The sequence below is a fragment of the Ptiloglossa arizonensis genome, chromosome 2 (genome assembly GCF_051014685.1).
Source record: "Ptiloglossa arizonensis isolate GNS036 chromosome 2, iyPtiAriz1_principal, whole genome shotgun sequence".
Taxonomy (NCBI): domain Eukaryota; kingdom Metazoa; phylum Arthropoda; class Insecta; order Hymenoptera; family Colletidae; genus Ptiloglossa; species Ptiloglossa arizonensis.
The window spans coordinates 14,741,492-14,766,206 of NC_135049.1; the positions used below are offsets into that span (position 1 = coordinate 14,741,492).

At 37.6% G+C, this 24,715-nt stretch overlaps 1 protein-coding gene across 12 annotated transcripts in view; it reads left to right on the top strand.

Annotated features, from left to right (window-relative positions):
* Sky (GTPase-activating protein skywalker) overlaps nucleotides 1-24,715 on the top strand; it is a 44,969-nt gene that overhangs the window by 15,943 nt on the left and 4,311 nt on the right. Inside the window, exons 2-9 of one of the 12 annotated variants that reach the window (XM_076326737.1) lie at nucleotides 19,106-19,578; nucleotides 20,334-20,522; nucleotides 20,729-20,853; nucleotides 21,438-21,584; nucleotides 21,909-22,043; nucleotides 22,131-22,349; nucleotides 22,845-22,874; nucleotides 23,808-23,894. In XM_076326737.1, coding sequence (XP_076182852.1) covers nucleotides 19,212-19,578; nucleotides 20,334-20,522; nucleotides 20,729-20,853; nucleotides 21,438-21,584; nucleotides 21,909-22,043; nucleotides 22,131-22,349; nucleotides 22,845-22,874; nucleotides 23,808-23,894 — 1,299 coding nt within the window. In that variant the 5' untranslated portion in view covers nucleotides 19,106-19,211. Of the gene's footprint in view, nucleotides 1-2,788; nucleotides 2,810-14,689; nucleotides 14,714-14,889; nucleotides 14,965-15,142; nucleotides 15,437-15,474; nucleotides 15,670-15,717; nucleotides 15,884-15,910; nucleotides 16,752-16,819; nucleotides 17,984-19,105; nucleotides 19,579-20,333; nucleotides 20,523-20,728; nucleotides 20,854-21,437; nucleotides 21,585-21,908; nucleotides 22,044-22,130; nucleotides 22,350-22,844; nucleotides 22,875-23,807; nucleotides 23,895-24,715 lie in introns of those variants that run through there. The other 11 variants (XM_076326734.1, XM_076326731.1, XM_076326730.1 and 8 more) reach the window with 11 other exon arrangements.

Here is a 24,715-nt window from a genome sequence, read left to right on the forward strand (position 1 = left end):
CTGACGAAAGATTTAGGTTTTTAGTCTATTGATTGATCGATAATCGGATTCTTTAATTATTTGAAAAATAATTTTGTTTCGTTGCACGCGACAAAGAAACTTAAAAAAAAAAAAGAAATACACGTTCTTGCGATCTTGTATGGTTAGACACGTTGGACGTGACTAAACATTTTTTTAAATTTGTGCATGTTAATATTGCAGAGAATTTAAATATTGTAAAATGGAAGGATTAAATTTCCTAATGATACGATACGATATCGTCACAAGATTGATAGATGCTACGGATCACTTTGAATTTTTTCTATTTACTCGAAATAGTATAATTTGTCCCCGAAGAGATTAATAACCAAATATTTGCGATGTCGCGTCTCAACAAATTTTGTTCGATACTTTTAACCTTTTACAATTCTGTATTAATCAAGGATATTACAATATTTAATATTTTGTATTATATTATATTACGATGATAAACAGAACAAAAGAACTTTGGAAAAGTATGAGGAACAGTGACAGTAATTTCTTTATTTTTATTACCACCGCATATCATTATTCGGTTTCTCTAGAAACGTTACATAATTCTAAAGAACGATGGTTGGATAATTATTATAATGGTAAGAAAATAATCAGTCGAGAATTCTCAGAGACGTGATTCCAGTTTGCTTGGTAACGCTGTGCAAACTGCGCGTGCAAGGGCCACGATGGCCGGCGTACCTCGGAAATTAATTTATGGCCGGAAAACACAATGAACCGGGCCAGCCGTACGTCATAGTTGCCCGGGTCTGATCGATTGTCCCTTCAGTTCCATCTTCGTGGGTCGAGCGGACCCAAACTTCGTGTAACCGATCGCTGAACCCAACCACTTAAAGCCACACTTCCACTTTTGAAACACATTTGAAACGTGTTTACGAATCTTGCATAATGCATCCAGTGATGAATAATTAATATTGTACAAACGATCAGCATCCATTTGAAACTGTGTGTCACGGTGTTAAGTGATAGAAATGATTAATTATACTAAATTGACCAGTGACAGGAGTGAACTTCGCAATCATCATGACTAGCCATAAATACAGATATCGAGGCACGCATACTTTGAGCGAAATAATTTTCTTACGTAATAAAGAATGATACGGAAACTATATGGTAAAGTTCAACAAATGCTACATTACTTGTTTCGCAATAATTTCAAAAAATCGATTCAATATTAGGGTTCGTGTCTAGATTCGAGGCACGATCTTCTCATAATTCTAGCTATTAAGAACGAGGGAAGAATGTTCGTAATTTTTATTACTTTTATATTTATTTTTACCGAAGAAATTCAGCTGTTTCATGATTCTGGTGTGACGAATGAATTGCGTATCATCATCTGATAAATGCCTTTTATCGCGTCGCAGTAACTATAATAAAAAAAAAAAGAAAAAAAAACTTAATTATTGCGGCGCGGCGATAACGCAAGAATGTCTGGATTCTTGTAGCCAGCGCTTTCTATGTACTTTGAAGTGAAAATGCCACGAAGTCTCACCTGTATCGATTCCGTCGCGTGCAAATACTCCTCCACGTGAATACTATTCCACGTGAAACACGTGCGAAACGTAATATGTATTTACATTACAATGAAATTGGGTAGTGTCTCGCATTAGCTCGAGATATCGATTACAGGTATATTAAGTGCACTGTATTTTCAAGCATCAGATCGTTTCGATACCACCGTTTATAATTATAACTTTAATGTATTAAAAATTCCACTTTTACTATTCGATAATACCTAGAAATAGGTGATTCTACGTGAGAAACTGGGTCGAAAACGTAGAATAAAATATTTTTGCACGAGACTTGGGTTTTGGGAAAATTTAAACAATACGTCGAGTTTTCTATTGCACAAATCTTTTTATTTTTAGTTTTCGTACATTTTGTTCGAGTTACAATTCTCGAGCACAATAATGGTTTCTTTTCTTTTCCTTTCTTCTCTTCTCTCAGAGACTTCATTGTCCTCTTTCTCGTGGAATGTTGTACAGTACTTGTTTTCATTTCCAGCAACAATTCGGTTCAGAAACGCTCAGTTAATTTGTCTCTATCTCGGTGGAGAATTCGTTGTAAGCGGTTCGCCGCTGACGATTCTTGTGGAATTCATTCGCCAAATTTGGACACTTTCCCAAATTCTTGCAGGTGACGATGAACTGTACCAATTGGAATGAACCCAATCTTTCTGCAATGTCTTCTATCGTTAAATGTGACTCTGCGTCAACCGAAACCCCGAGTCTTAAAATTTGTTATCAAAGACTACCCTGATTGCACAATACGGCCGAGTAATCTTTTACGGATTTGAAAAAAATCGATGTGTTTACAGTAATTCCCCCCTTTTAAGTGGATAAAAGATTTTATCGCGACTGGATGCCTAGCCTCGCGTGTACAGTTCGACGAAGAAAATAAATTGGTACACAACGAGAGCGAACGAGATAGAACAACAACGTGCGAGTCTCGCGTTACGTGTGAAATGAAAATGTCTACATTTTGCATTACGTCTTTAGAAAAGTATCGTATTATTAATGAATCAAGCGAGGTTTCCTCGACGATAGGGATACTGTGGTATGCGCGTACCCGAGATTTCGGTTCGGGTCGGGTCGAGTCGGTAGGACTCGGGCGCGCTCGGGCGGGTTCTCGGCACACCCGAAAGTTTCGGGCCGTTCGTACTGTCGGGTAATCCGACATTTGCAGGTCGAAAGGGAAGCAGTTAGGTATAATTGGTTCGGAATTCCGTCGTCCGATGTTGTCATGCTATGTTGTCGGATATTCCTGAAATTAGAGACACGTAAGTCACGAATAAGTCACATTCTTAGTACGTGTGTATACTTACATTCTTAGTATATGTGTGCCACAAATAGTTTAACTATGTAAATAATATAAATATCTCGTGTATAAAGTAACTTTTGAACAGAACGAGAGAGAACGGAGGGAAAAAGGACAGGATCTTTGTACATCTTTGCAAATATTGCTCGTGTAGAATAATATAGATTATTTTTGTTTCATATTTTTTCATTTAGATAAAATGATCGGAATTATTATTACGCAAAACAACATACACAAAAAGTTGTAATAGAAAAAATAGAGTCTTGCATTTAGTGGGAATAATTTTCTTCGAAGCGCGATTATTGTATTTCCAAGTAAGAAAAATAATTTCTTACTGAGTTACCTGTACAGCAGGTGCATCGAGAAAATTTCTTATTACCAAAGATAATATTGGAAGCCTTGTTTCCAATAATGTTTATATTTCTAGGAATCAAATTTTTCGCAAAGTATGTGTTTCTCGATCTTTTCGCGATCATCGAAGTATCTTCCGTTTATCGTTCGAATTTTCGAACATTTTGTTGAGAAAGTCGAAATTAAATTCAAGATATGGTAAGAAACGCAATCGATCGGCGACACGTGGCAAGTTCAACGCTGCGGGGTCACACGTGTCTAAGGAAACTTCAATTTTTTCGAGTTGAAAGACCTGAGTGACTGACTCGACGCAGCATTTGTTATTGTTGAACGCGATAAGACGATATCAATGGACCGGGGTCTTTTAGAAGATACCAACTATTTACGTATAATTTAATGTAGTCCGAATGAGGTTCTGTTTGGACTCGTTTTCGTCGGAAAAATCTCACCGATCCATTAACAATACTGTCACGAGGATATAAATGGAAAATATTTTTTTTTATTTTCATCGGTGTTTGAAATTTCATCACTCGAATCGAGTGTAAAAATTGTCACTCGAAAGCGGGAATTACGTATTGTATAATACATACAAAGGCAGAGGTTCGTGTTATTTCGATTCCACGATTAGCATTTTGTAAACTCGAATATTTTGTTTGCTCGAACGCCTTTGGTATTATGCGAATAACAGAGCGGTTGGTTCTTCAATTCTGTCGAACGTTTGGAACAACACGATGAATATTGATGACACACCGAATCGATTCTTTGGCATGGAAATGATTACCGCGACGCAAGTATAATTAATATGGTGACCGTGCTTAATCAGAAATTATGTATTAATCGTAATACGTGGAAGCTCTTATAGCTGGGTTGCACGCGTTTTCTTGTAAATAGGTTATTGAAAGTCGTGCGTTTCCTTTTAAAATTTGGTCGTTTTCTTTTGTTTGTTATTATAGTCGTGAAACCTGCCAGGCTGTCAAAACAAATAATATGAGCACGCCTATACAGCGTGCATACGTATTGAAATTAGATAAAGTTGGCAACGAAAGAATAAACACAAAATCATCATATAATACATTTGCTCGTCGAGAAATAGTTTCTTTTCTTCCGTTTTTTTACTACACGGCTTTAAAAACAAGTCGATTTTTCTACCTCTCCGACGAAAGCACACAAATTATTATTTAGATGTTAAATAAGTTTGTTCCACATCGTTGAAAATAATATTTGCGTGCAGATTTCAGCTTACACCTCAAACATGCAAAACAATGAACGGTATAAATTGTTGAATATTATAATTTTACAAATCAAATGCTGAATAGTTGTTGCTAAAAGTTATTCTTATTATCGTGATATTCATTTATTGTAAATAAAGTCACATATCTTTTCTCTATGTTGAGTTAGAAATTCCTTTATAATCAAATTCAACAAATTATAATTTATGTACATTATATTATTAAATTATTTATACATACTGTGATAGTATCTAGCTGCTCGAAGTAAAATAGAAACAGTATCGGTGCATCAGTTTTAACTGTTATTGTAGTTTAACTAATTAACGTGCAATTAATTTGAAAGTTACATATTGATGCATTCAAAAATTATTACATAGAACTTGAAAGAAAATACTGTAATTTTATGTACGGAAATACTAACGATATTGTCTACTTTAAGAACAAGTAACTTTTGGAAAAAATTATCTTTGCACCTTACGACATCAATAAAGTCGGTATTAATAAATCAATAGCTTAACCATTTTTAATATTATTGATTCCTGAGTATTTTTGTATTTGCTCTTTAATTATACATTCAACAAACATCTGTATCCGATACACATCGCGAATGGAATATACCGGGTGTCTCGTTCGAAGCAGGCTATCTAATTATCTCCTTGACCTCCGATTTTAAATTCTTAAGTTCTTGGTCACCTTTTGCTATGATTGGATGTATGTTAATGTCAACCATAACATCTAGAAAACAAAAAATGAGCGACTTTAAAACATGACATTGAAAGAACATGTTTTTACAACAAATTTAACCTTTAAAATCATTTAAATTATACGTATATAAAACACGTTTATATAGCTACAACTAAAAGAGATAATTTAAGAAGATGGGCATCCTGTATAATTACTGCATAAGATATTCTATGACGTCAATTAAAATATAAAAATTTCTTGATTATTTTTGCAATAACTTGAGTATTTCGGTCGGTTAACAACTTTTGTTACCGATTATTTCTAATTTTATTAATATAATCTCGAATTACGAACACGTATAGATTACCATATTTAATCTGTTACGAGATATCTATGGTATTGTACACGCGAACTTTTTAATGGACATGTTTTTCTCTTAACGTTCGTTAAATATTTATGAGAATATAAATAATCACATTTTAATACCGATCCCAACGAACAAAATTACACAGCATTTTTTATACAGGAATGGAAAGGAAAGAATTCCTTTCAGTGATCGATATAAACAAAAAAAAATATTTGTTATTAGTCTGGCATAGTGGGAGTAGAAATAAAAAAGCGAATAACACGTGCCTCGATAAATATTCATGTTTGGCCACTGAATCGCGAACAGTTTTTTTTATTCCATTGACGGTGTACGGCAACGAATGATTCTGGTTGTCGAAAAATTCTAAACGTGTCGAAGTACGAAAAGAAAAGAACAAAATAAAGAAGAAAAAGAAAAGTGTGCTCGCTTTCTAATGGTTCGTTGATGGGAGCGGATTTACTTTCACAACGCAATTACATTTCCACGATATTTGCTTTATAATTACTCGCACATGCTCCCATCGTGAACCGCGTGCCGAGACTAAAATTAGACGTTAAGGAGCTTAAATGCCTCCTGTTTAAAATTAAAACAGTGCAGAGGTTTTAATATAATTTTTAATTATACACTGCTGACAGAAGATCTCTCTGCGCTCCTGTTTTCCCAACTCTAACGGAAAACCAGTCTCTCAATTTTCATCGAGCAATATTCGATGCAGTGAAGATGTGCATTCCCCCTCAAAAAAAAATTTCAAACGTGTGCACGTCGATCGAAAGTTTGTACGAATGTATCGTCGTTGGTTTTAAGTCCAAATATAAAGTCCTGTCAATTTCGTAGCAATAATTACGATGCCTATTCAGGCTCGATTGTTTCCTGGGAAACAAGCTCGGTAGTATTTTTAACTTAACATTTACGCATACGTTTGAATTTATTTATCGATGATAAAAGAATTTTAAATTCAACGCGTAGGTAAGATACAGTAACGGCTTATTTTAACGGTGAAAAAGAAACATTTATTCGTCTTGTATACGAGCATTCGGTTCGATACACTTCACTTGGAACGGCGTTTATTCCAGCGTAACGAAGTCGTGATGTTAAATTGGTAATGCGTTATTAACCGCTTTTCGAGTAATAAATCCGCGGGCAATTATATTTCGTAATACCCACGTTAAATCGAACAATCGTTAACACCGTTCGTTCGATACATTATTCATGAATAAGATAAGAGAAGGTCTATTAACGATACGTCGAAATAAATTAATATTTCTATTTACTTAGCTAAAGTTCTTTAATTTATCGCTTTGGAATCTTAATCCGTATCGTTTCGCGTTCTTTAGCAATAATTTCCTAACCGATCCTCTCGGTGAATGTACATTTAAAGTTTCGGTTAAAGACGAAAAAAATATCACCGTACAACAAGTTCAATAATTTCTCTGAATGTTTTCTCCTCTCTGCAACCGTTATTATATTACAAATTCTTTCATAGTTTGCTGAGTCATTTGTGCACGGTCAATTCATATTCGTTCGCGAACACAATTTTCTAAGAAGTGGTCGGAATTCCTGTCGGTGGAATTTCTGACGAAAAAGCCACCGTTGCGCGAAAGCCGAAGCCAACTCTGGATAAATGGATAGCAGTGTAATAATATCACCGAACGCTACCGTATTAAATATAATTTTTATAAAATATCGATGACTACTCGCGCGCCCGACTCGACAACGAGTAACGTTTTCCGGTGCTGTCCGCGAATTATTGCACAATGATGCCAATTCATCCGCGTTTCATTAAACGCTAATGGTTCCGTAATTATAGCTACGCCGGTAAACGTAACGACCACGTAACGCGCGTTCAGGCCTGTTTACTCGCGACTATCGATCGACAGCCCCAATAAGCAGCGCGGTGGTGGCCGATTACGCGCCAAAAATGCACGAGAGATAGATAACGGGATGATTGGTCGTTATCGCGGAATCAGCTGACTCTAGGCTGCTGGGAATCGATCATCGACACCGAAAACCGCAATGTCTCGCGCGAGCCCCCGGGAACGAGATCGTTGCGAAGCAATTTTACCTCGTTTCGAGGTGAATGAATGCTTAAAAGCGGCCCCACACCGGGCGATCTGCCCGCCGTACAGCAAATCGGCCTTTCGCGGGACGGACGGACGGACGGACGCCACGACAACCAACAGTGTGAACACGCCCGTTTAAAATTCACCGAAGAACGTTTCTATGGACGGTTGCCTGTCGCGTAGCGCGAATCCGCCGTAACGCTGCGCTCACTACACAGAGCGGACGGAACTGTATTTAATTCGCGCGAATTTCCTTCTGACCGTAGAGACAATTTATCGGGCCAGAGAATAATTATTTAAATTGTTATAATTACTTAAATATGTTTGAATAATCGTTCGCTCGTGTTTACGTAAGTTTCCGAATCGGATTACTTGCGTACAGATGAATTATATTCGTTTTCGCGGCGAGTATTGTTTTCTGTCAAACCGGGGAGTACGAATACGTTGAGTGTATCATCGCGTTCGCTGAATATCTCTCAATGCCCGCTATAAAGTAAGTAAAACAGAGTCGTAGGGCTTCGGATAGGAATACTTAAGGTGACCTCGAGAACTTCGTAAGAAGTGCAATATGATCGCCTTATACGTCTTGCTGAATCAAATTATCCGAGATAAAGGGAATTTAGATAACGCTACCAGCGACGAAAATAGGCAGAGAGGATAGTTTCTGTAGACCGATCTGTACGCGTGTGTGTATATTTAATAGTTAACTTTTGCGACACGTTGCGGCGGAAATGTTGGAAAATAAATTTACGTCGGAATGGAGAACTACACGATCAGTCTTTAACAAGAATTAAATAAGAATTTTTTTCTTTGGGACATAGACATTACATAAATACACACTAGATTTCCATTGAATAGCAATGGTTGCCAAATAAAATAAATATCCGATACGAGCTGTACACTTGAATCGACAAAATGTTTTTCTTTGTGCATAATCTTGATTTACTTTAAGTTATCGCACTCATTGAACTCGTACGAATATAGACCGCGATCGAGCACATTGAAAAATATTCGATTCTATTAAAAATAATCCTAACGACCTTGAAATCTCCTTGACACCTTTGCCTACCAAAACTGAACTTTGTCGAACGATCGTGCTTTCCAAGAAAAACGCTTTATCTTTTTCGATAACATTTCTTTATATCGTCAATATTTGTATAGATATTCATTGGTCACGTTTTGCTGATTTCGTTGTACATATTGCGCTGAATTAACCTCGTTGAATGAGATTTTAACGTTACTCGTATTGGTAAAAATTTCGTTTCTCGATTTCGAATTTGAATTCGACGTTCAAAAATATTTTTCGTTCGGTTCATAGCATACTTATGTTACGCAAGTGTGCGTACCTCTGTACGTAATACGAAAACGAATAAAAGAAAAGGTACGTATTGTAGACCCGTGAGAGGCGAGGTGCAGTTGAAACGTTGTTATCGAAAATGGTGGTAACTGGAATTTTCCAACTGTTTTGACACGGCATCATCATCGATCTCGCGGACTGAAATGTTTCTAGCAGGGACACCGTCATGTGAAAAGGGTGAAAATAACTACAACGCTTATAACGGACGGATACATCTCATTAAAATAGCACGGCGTCGCGTGAGACAGAGAAAAAAATACTTAGATATAGCTTGCGTACCTAGTGTCATGTGATTTGGAATGATGCCATCAGAAACGAGTCTTCCGAGTCGTGTATTCGTAATAAAGGAAAAGGTCTCGAGTTCTGTTTCGAGCTCCAGTTTTTCGAAGTCTCGATAAATAAATCGACGATTTTTCACCACGGTGTCGAACGATTAACAATTGTTATCCACTTGGTTGATACATTATCCAGCATCTGTTCACATTTCTTCTACAATTAATTCGAATTAATCGACGAATATTCATCCGGTATTGTCGCTTTTGAAACACTGGATGATTCACGTGATGTGGTCGATGAAATCATCTACAAAAGTTGAAGATCCACCGTTTCCTTGAAACTAGTGAATGAACATTTTTCTGTGAATGTATAGTGAATATCGAGCATTTCGATATATACAGAGTGACTCATATAAGGTGACTGTATGATTATTCTCAAAATTAGGAATATGTAAAGAGGAAACCTGTGTAGGTTACTTGGTTGATTAAATTAGGGGTTTCTATCTAATAATAAAACAGTGTTTTTTTTTTTCAATATTTTTGTTACTCGTTTATTTTTCTGAGACCAGTACGTACTCATTTTCCTACATGTTGGGTAAAATTAAAATTTTATGATAAAAGTTTTTATTTGCGCTTACTTTGTTATTCATTAAACGAAGTTTGATCAATTACGAATTTGGTCACGTAAAAAAAATATGTTTACAAAGGAAAAGTGAGAACTCGATAATATATAATAATTTGCGTAAATGTGCGTTAAAGTTGGTGCATCCTGTGATGACGTGCAAAAGTAAGTACAAAGCAATCGTTGGTTGCATCGTTGGAACTTTGATAATGTAATTCTTGAAAATGGTTCCCTCAATGTTAACTTTTACAATTATTACTCGAATACTAAACGATGAATAACAATCACCTGTTTCTATTTTACTCGTTTATCCATGCAAAGCTGTAAACAAATTTTTCCAGGTATTTGTGCAACGAAAACAATAATAACAATGTACTTCGCTTACTGAACGATACGCAATTCGATCCAGTTAATCGTTAATATTGCCACGGTCGTTCGAATCGTAGTCACACGCATACCTTTAAGAAAGCTGTGAAAATGTTTGCAAATTGTTCGCAGATCTCCAGAAAGCCCTGACGAAAAGTCCAAGTAAGACGAATTACTCGTTAATCAAGCGCTAATGAAGTAATTGCACGTTCCGTTCAGCCAAGTGTGGCAGCCTAGAACGGCAAAGATTCTAGAAAATTGGCAATTAGAAGACCACTTCGAAACGACGAAGTCAGTTATACACTATCGGTCAAAAGTATGCGAGACCACCTAAGTTATCGTTACTGTGTAATTATAGCAACTAGATTGGACGCTGTCTGTCGGTTCAGTGTTTCTAATAAACGGTGAAAAGTAATTTCCAATGTTCAGGAACGATCCACATCGAAGTCTATGATATACTCAAATCGTTCGATTATAATATTCGAAACATTCGTGGCTGGAATTCTTTGTTTAAATTATTCGAGGCTCACGAATGTGAACCATGTCCCTCTTGAAAAGTATTGCGACGTTTCAGTAGCGTGCAGCTGGCTCCGTTACGAGTCTTACGATACACGCTGGTAGCTGATCATCGAAGACCAATCAACACCAACTAGAGATTTTTCATTGGCCAACTGATCAATTTAAGAAAAACACACGGAGAACGACACGGTGCACCGAGGTTATTCGAGTAGTAGTTCGATTATACTTGTCCTCGTCGCTGTTTATGTTTATTCAGCGCGAACGACCTGTCGACGGTCCGAGACGAGAAAGATAAACACGCTGTAACAAGTATTTCGTACGTTAATGAGAATCAAACTTGTTATTATTTATCATGTCTTTGTGACGTCGTTACGAATAGATTAGTGAGATTTTCCTGGTAAAACAAATCCAAACGCAACTTAATTTGGACTATTTTGAATTGTACGTAATCGGAAGTGATCTCGAACGGTGTACAATTGAACGAGATTGTGTTTGGACTCGGTTTCGTTAAAAAACTACGTTAATTCGTCGATGATACGCTCGCGGAAAACACAGCGAAGGGAAAGAGATTTTTATTTCGCGTGTAATGCGAGACTCGCGCGCTGTCGCTCTGTCTCGCTCGTTCTCGGTGCATCCTCGGTGCATTCACGCTGCATTCTATTCGCTCTTTTTCGTCGAGTGCACGCAAGGCTGAAAGCAACCGACGGTCCCGAGTTTGTCACTTGAAAGCAGGAGTTGGTTAATATAGGTGTTAATTTAGAAACGCCAATTACAGTACGTTATACAGTATATTAATTCTTTCGAGTAGAGATTAAGAGTTTTTTTTTTTTATAGTCACGATCGTAGAGTGGTAAAGCTCCTTTTGAATTCGTACCGAAAGGAATAACTTACACGTAATCGCGTCTCTGAATGATCATTATTGAATCACCATAAATCGTTAATTAACTCGTTGCTCGCCCGTTCGAATTTAAAAAAAAATCGAAATAAATTTTGCTCGCGCTCTACCGTAACCGTTCACCGTGACGTTGCACATTTTCAACATTCTATGCGGCCCGATCTCGCGCTTCTCGTACGACACAGTGTGTTTCGAATGGTTATCGGTTCGTTTCTTCTCGAGAATTAAAAGTCGGAAAATTTATTCTATCGTCGGCGAGTTTTCACGCGTGTCGTCGCTGCCCGTGCAAAAATGAATCGCAATATCTGCTCCGTTATTCCGCGCGGAATCATGCGTTCGACGAGCGCATGAATTATTCAGCAGATCCGAGGGGGAATGAGATGATAACTCTGGTGGATCGTTGGAATCAAGGCTACGGTGATATTAGCGAGCGGCGTACGCATATTTGGCACTCGGGCAATTGTAACGAGAAATTTCTCGCCAGACGTTTAACAAACTGGTGGGGTTTTCTTTCTTAAATGGTATGCCATTATTATGCAATGACACCGCGTGCATACGCTCGTTTGTCGCTCGAATTATTTTCCAAGCAACGTGCCTCGTCTTTCCGACGAACGTAATTTCCGGCAAACGAGACGCGGCAAAAAATATTCCATCTCGGGATCGAGCGCGACGCATACATTTTAAATTACATTATACGAAAGAAATTCAACTCGTTATGCCCACGTGTACGATAGCGAATCGTTTAAATGGAAGGCATACAGTGACAACCGATGCGAAGAAATAATCATTTTTTTTTTTTCGCGATTAACATTTTCGTTTGTACAGTTTACTCAACCGAACAGATTGATATTTCAACGGAGTAAGTGCTTTAATGATAGTGGTATTATCTATTATTTGTGAAGTATAATTAGAAGAAATATGAATAAAAATAAGGTACAGTTTGTTATTTGAGGGATACAAGTCTTGTTCCATTTAACATTGGATGTGTTTCTTCGGGTCTTTGTTCTTCAATCTGTCGAGAAAATACAATAAACAATAGAAAGGATAAGCAAATGGGTAAAAATGTAACAAACTTTTGCAGAGAAACATTATTTTCATTTATTACTCTTTTGAAGTAATTTTATGTTACGGTTCATTTGCATTCTTCTCAGATATAACATTATTATATCAAATGGGTAAAAATGTAACAAAGTCTTGTAGAAAAATATTTTCATTTATTATTCTTTTGAAGTAATTTTATGTTACGGTTCGTTTGCATTCTTCTCAGATATAACATTATTATCGATTAGCGGACGATAATGGGTACAAATTGTATACAGTAGAGCCTCGATAGATGCAACCTCGATAACTGCGCGCGAACGTTCGTCCGTTGCATTGTGTTGACAAGTGGAAGGGATGGTCACTTAGCAACAAGTGCCGTGTCTTCCGTTTGAGACAGAAGCAAATCGTTGGTAAGAGACCGACGATTATACGAGAGGTCATGAGATATAGGCAGTGGGGCTATATTGCCTAAGTGGAACTTCTTTTTATTGGATTGGTTACCTCGATAATTGCATAAATCTCGATATTTGCAGGAATTTTTTTAGCCTCGTCAATCTTACAATTGTCGCGGTTCTACGTAATACGTGTTAAACCGCAAAGCGAAGATTACAACGACGAACGCATACTTGTTCCAAGTATAGATTTTTAATAACTATAAATTTGTATTAGAAATTTTCGAGTACCTAAATTTCAAATGAATTTTTTGAAACTTTGTCGAATGTGTCTTCCTTCGGTGAGACTTTGTTACAACGTTTACAATGAAATTATTGCCAGAAAATGTAGAACGGTTAAATGTACATTCGAATATAATTCACAGACATCAAAATATACAGTCGGTCACAAAAGTCAATGTACACCTTGTAAATTGCAACATTACGAACAGTAAGAGAATTTCGATAACATGACATAGCATGAAATTGGTTAAAATATAGCAGACAAAAAGAATTTACGTTTTCTCTTGTACAGACAATATTCATTTTTCAAATTTCATATTTCTATTATCGATTTTTTTATTTTTATTCTTTCTAAGAATTCTTAAACGAATTCATTCTTCATTCTCTTATTGAAAACTACCGAAATTAGGATCTGAATGTTCAAATAAATAATCGTTTCAATTTGGCGTGGATTGATCGTTGTCATTATCCAATTGACATTCAATACAACAAATCACCTGTGTACAAATAATTCTATTTGAATAAATTTACAAAACTTTCGAAAAGAGAAACATATTACTTCGTATATAAAAATACATCGACGATTCTAAAATGTAACGACCCAAGAAAAGTATATTAAAGTATGCAAAAAAAATACTTATACGTTTCGTCTGTTCTCTGTGGTACGCATAAACGGTTCAACATGCACGCATCCTTGCTCTGATTTTTCCACGTCGTGTTAGACCGATTTATACGACAGACTGTACCTGCACCTACTCGACCCAAATTTTTTAAGTACAGGCACACTCCTAGTAAACACGCATTGTGCCCAAAGCTCGCGGTACAACATTCGTTTCGCGTATCCCGATTCACGCGTTGCTTCTCGAACACTGAAATCCGCGACAATCCCTGCAACGTTACCGAGCGGAGTGTAATTGAACTAATTAAGTACTTAGATTGGCGTCGACGATCGTGTGACGGAGACTTATCGCTAGGTATACGACGATCACTCGTATCGGGAGCAAAACTTCGTACGGGATACGTGTATCGAACTGCAAGCCGAACGGAGCGTCGTGGGTTAATAGAATTATGCAAATTTGTCACTTACCGTGCGTCGTTCCGCGGGCTCTAGCTCGATCTTTGTTTGCTTTGCGTATCCGACAATGGAGCGTTGGCGCGTATAGTTCGTGTGTTTGCCGTCATCTCCGATGAGATATATTTATACTATCAAGTGGTTCGAGCGCTCGGGAGTTGCAATAATATTTATCTACCGCGGCAACCGTGGGTCTCCGCGGAGTCGATTTGTGTCTATCGTTAGGGGGCAGTGGCGAGAATCGTGCGGGAGTCGAAAATCGCGCGTGTCTCTCGACGAGTGGGATTCGCGCGAAGTCGCACGCGCTCGCATCGGACCAATTCTCTGTCGCCACCGTGCTGTCGTAGTGCTCTGGTATTAATAGATCTCTGGTTTCATGTGGCACACTTTGCAGCGCCGCGTCTCATTATTATTTAATCGACGAGCATCGAACCAGCGGAGTTCCTTTTTTTTCTCTCTCTTTCTCTCTCTCTCTCTCTCTCTCTCTCTCTCTCTCTCTCTCTCTCTCTCCCTTCCTCTCTTTCGTTTTGAGACCACAAAACAGACGATTGCGCTTGAAATTCGATCGGTTTGCGAACCGACGCGGCGGAGAGCGCCAGTCGTAGGTATGCGAACGACGAAGCGACGAATCGTAGTCGACGATTGTACGTCGTGGAAGAGTGAACGGTTTTGTTTCAGCGCTTCCGTGTCGCAAAAATATAAACCGCAGCGAGGTTCGAAGTTTAATGGCGGATGGTTTAACAGGATACACGTGGTGATCCTTATTACCCGGTATCTCTCGGAACGCACCCGTTGCTCGTTAGAAGTTACGATCGTGGATTATTTTGTTACCCCGAATAAATATTTGTTCGAGAACGTGAATTGTAGCGGTGGACGACGCAGTTCGTATAAATATTGAGACCGGTGTCATTCGGACACGCTTAATGTCACTGCTTCCCAACGAAACGGGAGGCATAATTTTTTTTCGCTCGAATTACTATTCGGTGCTCCGTGCAAAAAAAAAAAGAAATGGTACAATGTACAGCAGCGTGAGCACTGTTCTCGACGACTAACTGAATAATAATTATAAACGGTATTGTACGTATCGAGAAACTTATTTTTACAGATAAGCTTACCAATACTCTATGGACTCTTCGCGTTACTAATAGCCTTATACTATAATATCGGCGTTGTGTAGCATATAATATTATAGCACAGTGCACAGAGTGTAGTCGTACAGTGAAACGTGAACAGTGTAGTTCTACAGTGCAGCGCGTAGAATATACATTTCATAGCAATATAATGTGACGTATTGCGTGTAATTGATAACGGTATAGTGTAATGTACAGCGTACGTTTTTATGGTATTATAGTGCAGTGTATAATATATAGTCTATGATAGTATGGTGTATAGTTCGTACTATACATCGTATTGTTTATGGTAGTACAGTGCAGTGTGCGTAACCGTCGCTGTTATTTATCAGTTTGTTCTTTACTTTTTTTTTGTGAAAAAGACATCGGGCTTGATCAATTTTCAAATTCTACGGTAGAGTTCGCTTTTCTTAAGCTGGTGATAATTTATGAAATGTTTTCATCTCGTACATTTGTTGGCTTCGTTGTCTCTAAACGAGCCTCTTCGCTAGAATTGTTCGATAAAAATCTCCGAACACTATCAGATAAAGTGTTATTATATACGAAGTTACAAAGTGTTTTTGCTTGTGATTCTCAACGATCGTATCGATTCTAGCTTAATACCGACTACTGTTTGTTTAACCGTCGCCACTAAGTCGCTTGGGCATAATAGCTCTTTCAGAGTACTTTTCTGCAAATCAAGCTATAGATCATGCGGCGATATCAGTGGGCTGTACAATTCTGAAGCGCATTCTTTCTTTTCAACATAGAGTGGAAAGAGAGCCGATCGAATCGCCGAATCGAGATCTCCCATTTGTCAAGCGACCACTGCAATCGGCTGAGCTTTCTAGGCCACCTATAGACTTTTCTATTTCCGAAACTAATTATTTAAGAATGACCACCGCCCGTCTACCTTATTTATTTATCGATCATTTTTTAAATTAATGCAAGCTAACTATATTTCTCATAAAATTAACGGGTACTTCTTCCTTTTCCATTCTTTTACTTCAAAACTTACAAAATGGATGTTGCTCGCAGTGAACGCCACGGTTAATCGGACAAACTAGGAAACGAGGGATTAACTAATTTTTTTTTAAATCAAACATCAATTTCGTTTTGTACTTTTTTCCTTATGATCGCTAATTTGTGGTAATTCCGTGTCGAGATAAGGGAATTCTGTTTACCGTGCAGCCTCCAGGCACAACGGCATCGTTGTAAAAAGCTTTATCTGCCGTGCAGTCTATCTACGGATTGTGTACAGTAATGTTCCCGAGTCGCACATGGTGTGTTGATAAGCATTAAACGTGTTTATGGCTGCATGATAACTCGCGCATTTTATTAATAACCGTTAAGTACTCCGTGATTATCGTCACTCACGGTTTCGCATCTGGCTGGTTTGCTTATTATTAGCGACAGCTTTTACGTGGCTAATTATAGGCGATATTATATATCCATTGTCTCCTGCTGGCTGCCTCCTTTAGAAACATGTCGTCGAGGTCATTGTCTGATCGACACTCTCGTCCCGCGCGAATCGAAGCCCACCACCATGTACTTTTAAATCGCATCGTTCGATTCTCGTTCGAACGCGCCAGTGATTTTTATGTTTCACGTTGGCACCACTGCAGCCTCCGGGTTCGATCGAAAACACACGGACTACGTGTTCTGAGAAATTTTCGATCGTTCGATCCTTTCCAGTATCGGACCACTGTGGTCAATGTCACGGCGATGATATTCTTTTCGTTTCGCAGAATCGAATAGGTTTCTGTGCCTTAAACCGTTTTGGCATGGGGATACGAAAGTGCGACGTATACAAACGCGATTTCGAACGGTGAAAATAATTCGGTACGTGTATTTAAAACCAGTTACGTACGGTATAACGATTATTTGTTTCGATAGAATCGTGGGTCCGGTTCAGATTTCTATTATTATAAAAAGGAAAAGAAAAATTTGAATTCGTTACAATGACTCCGTTCGTATATAAGTTGTGCACGTGGCGTCGAACTACCAAATAAATCTGAAAGTTCCCAGTAAAACGGCCCGATTGTCGCCGCCGTTTGGAAATACGAGAAGTGACGTTCAACCGCGTGCCTTGTTTACGCTGGCATCCTTACAGAAGACAATTGATTTCGCGCCGCAACAAACCGACGTCAACGAAAAGTATATTACACGGTATCATGAGAGATGCGTTGGCTCAGATAATTTCCCCTCTTTGTTTTTTCTCTTCTCTTTTCGCTCGAACGAGCGCTCCCGCGATTAAGTGCATCGCGGACTAAACGGATGATACATTTGACTACAGTCACAGTTATTACGGGAATGTTTACGGAAGGTTCTCGGAATCGTGAACCGTCGTTCGGTCTTGAACTCCAGTCGCGAGGCGATCTCTATAAGTGGACACGAATAATATAGAACTAAATAGTTTGCGAAATTACAAAACTGGCGATATAATCGCGGTAGATAAATTGCTTGTGCATAATTATCGAGGATAGGTAGCATCACGGATAGAGACACGGAGCAGGTACTTTTTTTCGCTTATTCGCGAGTTTCTGTTTTCAATAATTAGAAATATTATGGACAAACCAACGGAATCGTGTAGGAACTACGTTTCCGATGCAGCGGAAGACCGATTAAGTGACGTTTGGTTATCTGAACACTGTTTCATCGAACTTTCGATTATCTGAACAGTGCCATCTAGTAAAGGAAAAGAAACATTCTATGTTTACATCGACTTACATGCTCGTGTTCTTATCATAAATTCGTCGGTATAGCAGTTGTAGAGTACCAACGTATAAAACAAAACCTGAAATAATGACTCGGTCGCGAAATAGGGAATTTGACACTAAAATGGCGGTTTGGTATGAAAGTCAATAATTTATAATGTATATAAAATATTATAAATTACAACCAATGTTTAGTAAGCTATAATTTGTTATTAAAATCCGCGTATTCCTTTAATTTATTAATGTAACACTATGATTTATTAATGTAATACTGTATTTTGTTTTTAAATTTAATGGAATATATACTTGACGGAACATGTCATTGGAATAGCAAAACGTGTTTAGAAATTCAATTCGCTCCTATACTGGTGTAGGATATTTGTAATTAATTAAACACGACGTTTTCGGAATAATGTCAATTTTAATTTCATCTTATTTTTCTAACATGAACAATCAGGGACAATTTTCCGCCGAGTAAATCATCGTTACAGGTAAACAATTAATTGCAATAATGAAATACAAATTATAGTCTGTATTCTCTGATAATTGATTTTTTTTAGTAGGTTTTACAAATCTGTAAATTGGCATACACAGACTTGGAACGTATTATAGTAAGATTGAACTCAGTTAGTAGAATAACCAAACGACATACTGAGATAACTTGTCAGTGACCTTGAGGAGTCAATCGATTTTTATCCGCCTATAATGACCAAAAAGTAAACGGAATACCTCCCTGGATCTCCCGACACTCGATTGCATTACCATCTTCGCTTTTCACTGCTCTTCCTAATTCACTCTTCCACCGACTATATTATTTTATTTTTCCACGCGTTGTATCTTGCATTAAAAACTCGCGACGTGGCAACAATCTTTCCGTTGTCGAATAGCGTTTAAACATAACGTTTCATTTCTGATTCCAGATGAAAATTGAAACATCCCAGGACATGACGTAAATATCGTGGCCCATAGTGTAAGGGCAAACGACACCGTGAAGATGAATCTCGCGCCGTAGTCTCACCGCCTGCGATGTTAGTCACACAGACACCCTCCTCGATGGACAATCCGCCGAATATGATGTCGGTACTCGAGGAGGAGACAAACGTTGATATTGATGACCCGTTCCAGCCGCACGTCGACACGACGAACGTCGTTATACTGCCCGAGTCGCCTACCAGCAAGAAGCAAGCGCTGAAGACCTTCAACGAGGTCAACGCGCTTCTCCAGGCTGGAAGAAAGAGGGAGGCTAAGCTGATCATAAGGGAGAATGCGTGGCCATTGAACAACGGGATTAGGGCGCAACTGTGGCCTGCTCTGTGCAACCAACATGCACATGGCAAGAACATGTTGGATGGTTTCTATTGGGACATGGTTAACCAAGTGTTTGGGACTACAGGTGTGTTCCCTTCTGCATAGCAGATCGATTTGACTTTTACAATTAATTGAAGGGTATCCTTGTAACTTTACAGGAATCTTACTTGAGGTAATGCGAGTTATCTGATGGCACAAAGAGTGGCAAATGAGTGCTGATCCTTTATAGCAATGTACCGCTATTTGTATGATAAATTAATCTCGTGAGGTCTGACTTGGGGAAGAAAATATTGACCGGTTCAAGGTCATCTCATTGATGCGCGAATCACGCTCGTTCCGATTCCATTGCAAATGTAACAAGTATAGCGAAGAGTGAAAAAATGGAATGGTCGGGTAACCGAACATTGTGGTGGGAAAAGCCTGTTCGTGACCTTGAACGATTAATATTTTCTACCCTGGATGTAGTTTAAGTAGCTGCATTATATCGAGTGATGTATGTTACAAAGATGTGTTGCACACGAGAATCGTAACGAGCTTAGTATTTACACAATGAATGAATATAATTATGTATTGTTGTACGAGAGTATAAAATTTGCGACGAATTTCACGTTCGAATTGGCCAAAAACAGGCGCAACTTTCGTTACATTTTTGCAAATTCAAATGCCACGTTGATATTCGAGTGTATACGTTTACTTCTCCGCCCTGTGTAGCCGCGAAACCTTTAAAATGTTAGATAACTCACAGACCGATAGTTATTCGAGCAGATGATTATGTAATTATTCCGAGCAACGTATTTACATAGCAAGGTGATTGAAGTCCGAAATTATATATGTTTACAGAGCTGCCGGAAAAATCAATCATGTTACCGCCGTTTGTGGATAGTACTCATTGCCTGTCGTATAACCTGACAAGAAAAGGCAGGAGTGTTGCGGACAGGGTTGTGTCTGTATTGGGATATGCATGTCCTGATATCACCTACAGTCCTTCTCTTTATCCTATTACCGCACTTCTTCTTCACTTTATGCCAGGTGAGTATAAATAAATAAGTCGTTTATATAGGGATCATCTTAGCTGCTTGTCCATTTGTTCAATGTACAATGGAAATTCACATCGCGTGCCGTACGTCGAATTTCCTGCCTGATCGCATAAATGAACATGTAGACACGCGCTTGGATGTGATCCCAGTTATTAATAGCCTGAAATCAGAATATTCACAAAATACGTTTTCTCACAGAGGAGGAGTGTTATCATTGTATGGCTAACCTGGTCGCCGCTAAAGACAAGATGTTTATTACGCAAACGAAGCTTCTCTACGAAGTTACCTGGAAAACTGTGGAGCAAATCACCAAAAAGCACGTGGTTCGTAATAGTCGACCATTACTACGAATAGATGAGTCACATTTTAACACTGCAGATGCTGTTTGAGTCTATTTCATTGGAAAAGATTTTCGTTTAACTATAGATACAAACTTTATAAACAGATGTTCTAGTATTTTACGATTTCGCATCATATTCTGGCTCTTCTTTCTGAAAAATGAAACGCGTTTCCATTTTAATAGACCATGACAGAAGAGCAGGATTAAATGTACACGACCGATTAATCTTCGACTGTATTAAGAAGAAAAAAGGAAGAATTCTAGAAATTATGATGTCAAATAAAAGATAAATTCTATAAGCTCTTTGTAGAGTAGTTACTTACTGGTAAGGTATTGATACTTAATCATAGTGTGTTAAAAATAATATGAGAATAAGAATGTTAAAGTTGTGGTAAATAGTATGGTAAATAATTAAAAAGAACATTGTCATTTTCATGTTGCTGTTATTCTATGATAGCGAAATTTGTAACTTCCTTTCTTCTTAACAAGTGCATTTATACATTCGAGTGGTAATACTCGTTGATATATTGTTGGAAAACAAGATAAAATTTTTACTTTTCGTTACAGAAATCAGCTGCGGTACATTTAGCGAGGCATTGCTCTGGATCAAGAGCCGAAAGGATCTACATGGATTGGATCTGGTGGATTCTACAGCTTCTCCCATTCCAGCATCTAGTCAGGGTTATGGACTGTTTTCTTCACGAAGGTACCAAGGTCGGTATTTGCCAAACTCAGAAGATAGCAATTCAAAACTTTTAGATTTTTATTGCTTCTTCTTACGGCACATTGAAAAAGTTTTTGGCTTCGGTTCAAGAAGATGAAGCAAAAGATATGTATAATGTGAAATGCTCTTCCAGGAATAATATGAATGTTAAGTCCAAGTGTTGACTATGTGCCAGTGAAAAATTACTTTAAGATGCATTTTTGCACAATGATTCTTAAATAATGTTTTGTAAATTTGTCAACAGTAATTTATATCTACTTTTCTCTTCCTGTGTGACTCATGATTTACAGAGTAATTTGTTCTTTTTATTTTAGGTCTTCTATCGAGTAGCAATGGCTATAGTTTTATTATTCTATAAGCACTCATCATTGCAAAACTCTGAATGGATGAATGAAATTTGTAAGAACGGTGTTGACGCTGCGTTGTCAAAGTTCTGCAGGCAAATACCGGTGAGTAAAAAGATATGAATGTACTCTTGCATTAGCAGACCAAGAATAATTGTTTGCGTTATAGTTATTGTATTTGTGAACTTGTAGGTAACGCCAGCTAAATTCTTACGTACCGCATTTGGGATACGTGGACTTAGTTCTGCATACATATCAAGGGTATTTTTGCGCACAGAAATGGCTCTTAAAAGTAGAAGCGTTTTAACGGGATCCAGATCATTGGCTAGATCACGATCCACGGACAATCTACCTACGAGTCAATCTCAAGTCAACATTCAGATGATGTCGCACACACTCACGATTAGAGAAGTACGTCATCCGTATTCCTATTTTTCTCATGACGGTGTAAAACACCAGGCTTTTGACAAATTGATTCCTATAAGTGGACTCACGTACATGTTAAAGTTTAATTTCATTCTATCTGATTGTTTCTTCCTCAGATTGATTTTTATGAATTATGTTGTTAATTTTGTAGTTAAGAGTTAGTGTTAGTTTTCAATATTAGCATGTTAATGATGATATTCTCCTATTTATTTTCAGATTCTGTAATCATATTGATAAAGAGTGTATCATATATGTGAGCCCATTATATTTTTTACGCATTATTTTAATATTGTGAATGATTCTTTCCTTATTTCTAAGAAATGTTATAGGTTCAAAGGTTTAGTATCAATAGTTTGCGTTTATTGACGTCCTTATATTAAAATAACACAAATGTGACAAAGATTGTCGTTTAAGTATAGTTTCTTAGGGTATCAGAAAGATACTGTGCAAAATCTGTTCAATGATTCACTTTGTTTTCAGAAAGAGTGTGAAGACACATACAAAGACAGGGTATCGTATAATTATCTTTTTGGGAAATGTGTTGTTAGTTTCATGTGCTCTGCCCCTTGTTCCTGAACTACTACCTGTTACATTCATTCATACTCACCCATTGTTACACTTATCGTGCCAGCTTTGTTGCTGTTACCGTCTATCCACTTGCAGTTACTGCCTTTTTCAATAATAGCATAATAAAGATATCTTTCGTTAAAGTACGTCGTTTATTCATTAGGTCTTCACTGGCTTTCAGTGTTCTGCAAGTACAACACACGCCAATTGTAACAAGAATAAAAGAGAATTATATCTACTCTGTCGGAAAGTTTATTCATTAGTATATACATCTTGTACAAAAAATGTGGAAACTCAGAATATAGATGGTGACTGTTACTGGTGGGCTACATGAGATGTTTGCTTGTCATTGATCGATAGGATGGTTAAACTTGTTTCTGTGACAAGTCGAAGTAAAGCCCTCTAGAACGCTTCAAACGCGACATCAGTTTCGATCAGTGAATGCAGCGTGCTTCATAAACTCCAGTCTATTGCAGTTTTATCATGATTTGGTTGTAACAGCTGTAAAAACAAAAACGAACGTACAAACGGTGCATTATAATTTTATACTAATTATTTTTAATGCTTCCTTAGCACATCAATACATCATTTAATTTCTTTTCGAGATTATACATTGGTTACACTGGTTAATAGTGAGTCGAGCATTCATCTATATTATACTGCGTGTTACTTTAAAACCGGAAAATATTCTTGGCCGATGTTTTCTCCTGTATGATCTGTGTCTCGGATGGTTTTAACCAGTGTTTCGTATAATTATTCTCATTGATACGTAAAGTTCAATCAAAGCCGTATGGCAAATATAACTGACGGTTCTATGTTGTCTTGTGTCATGCTGCGTTACTGGAATGATGATGGATTTAATGGTGATGGGTGTAGGGTGCACACAGTCCTGGACCGCGTGCTCTGTCAATGGGCGTTTATCCCATACAAAGCATATGCTCCCAGATTCTAGACATACCTGATGTAAGTACTTACGGCCGTTCATTGATCAAAGCTCGGCAGTAACAGAGTTTTCTGTAGTTCGCTGATTGCCTCTCTGTGGCATGTCGATATTGTCGTTATTGGTGTATGTACATACGGCCACCTTGAAGTACATATATTATAGGTAGTCTACAATTGTTCCCATTCTGGTTATTATCCGAATGATATTAGCCTAAACGTGTCCGATACGGTCACGTACATTAAACAGTGGCAATCATTAGCACAATCTTCTAAATATGCAAAAAAAGAGAAAATGCCAGACTGGTGTAGATGAAAGTTTGTTGTCATTCGTTTGGAAGGTATAAAATGTATTAGCTGTTTACTGATTAAGTCATTGTTTCGGCTTTGTAGTCACGATTTCGTTATCACTTCTGTTGTACTTCTTTTGCCTGAGGTTTAATATTTTGCAGTTTATACATTGAACTGAATGACGTATGACCTAATTTATATTGATTAGAACAGTGCACTGCTTCGTGCTCCTCTGAATAAATTTAAGCACCGAGTTTTATCACCTTCTGTTGTTAATTTGGCATGCGTTGTTTCTATTCTATGTACGCATTCACGGTGACATTCTAGAATTCCTTCTCCAGACCTGTATTAATTTATGTTGCAACACCCCTTCTTGTGCAAATTTTAGACAATTTTTCTTGCAATGTGTTTAGAGCATAACATCAATAACAAATAGTAAAATGATAGTTGTGAATCTAAATTGTTTAAATCTTATTTAAGAACGTGTAATTAGATACATGCAGTTATACATTCTGTAATGTAGCTAGTCTTTCATTATATCATCTGCATTATAT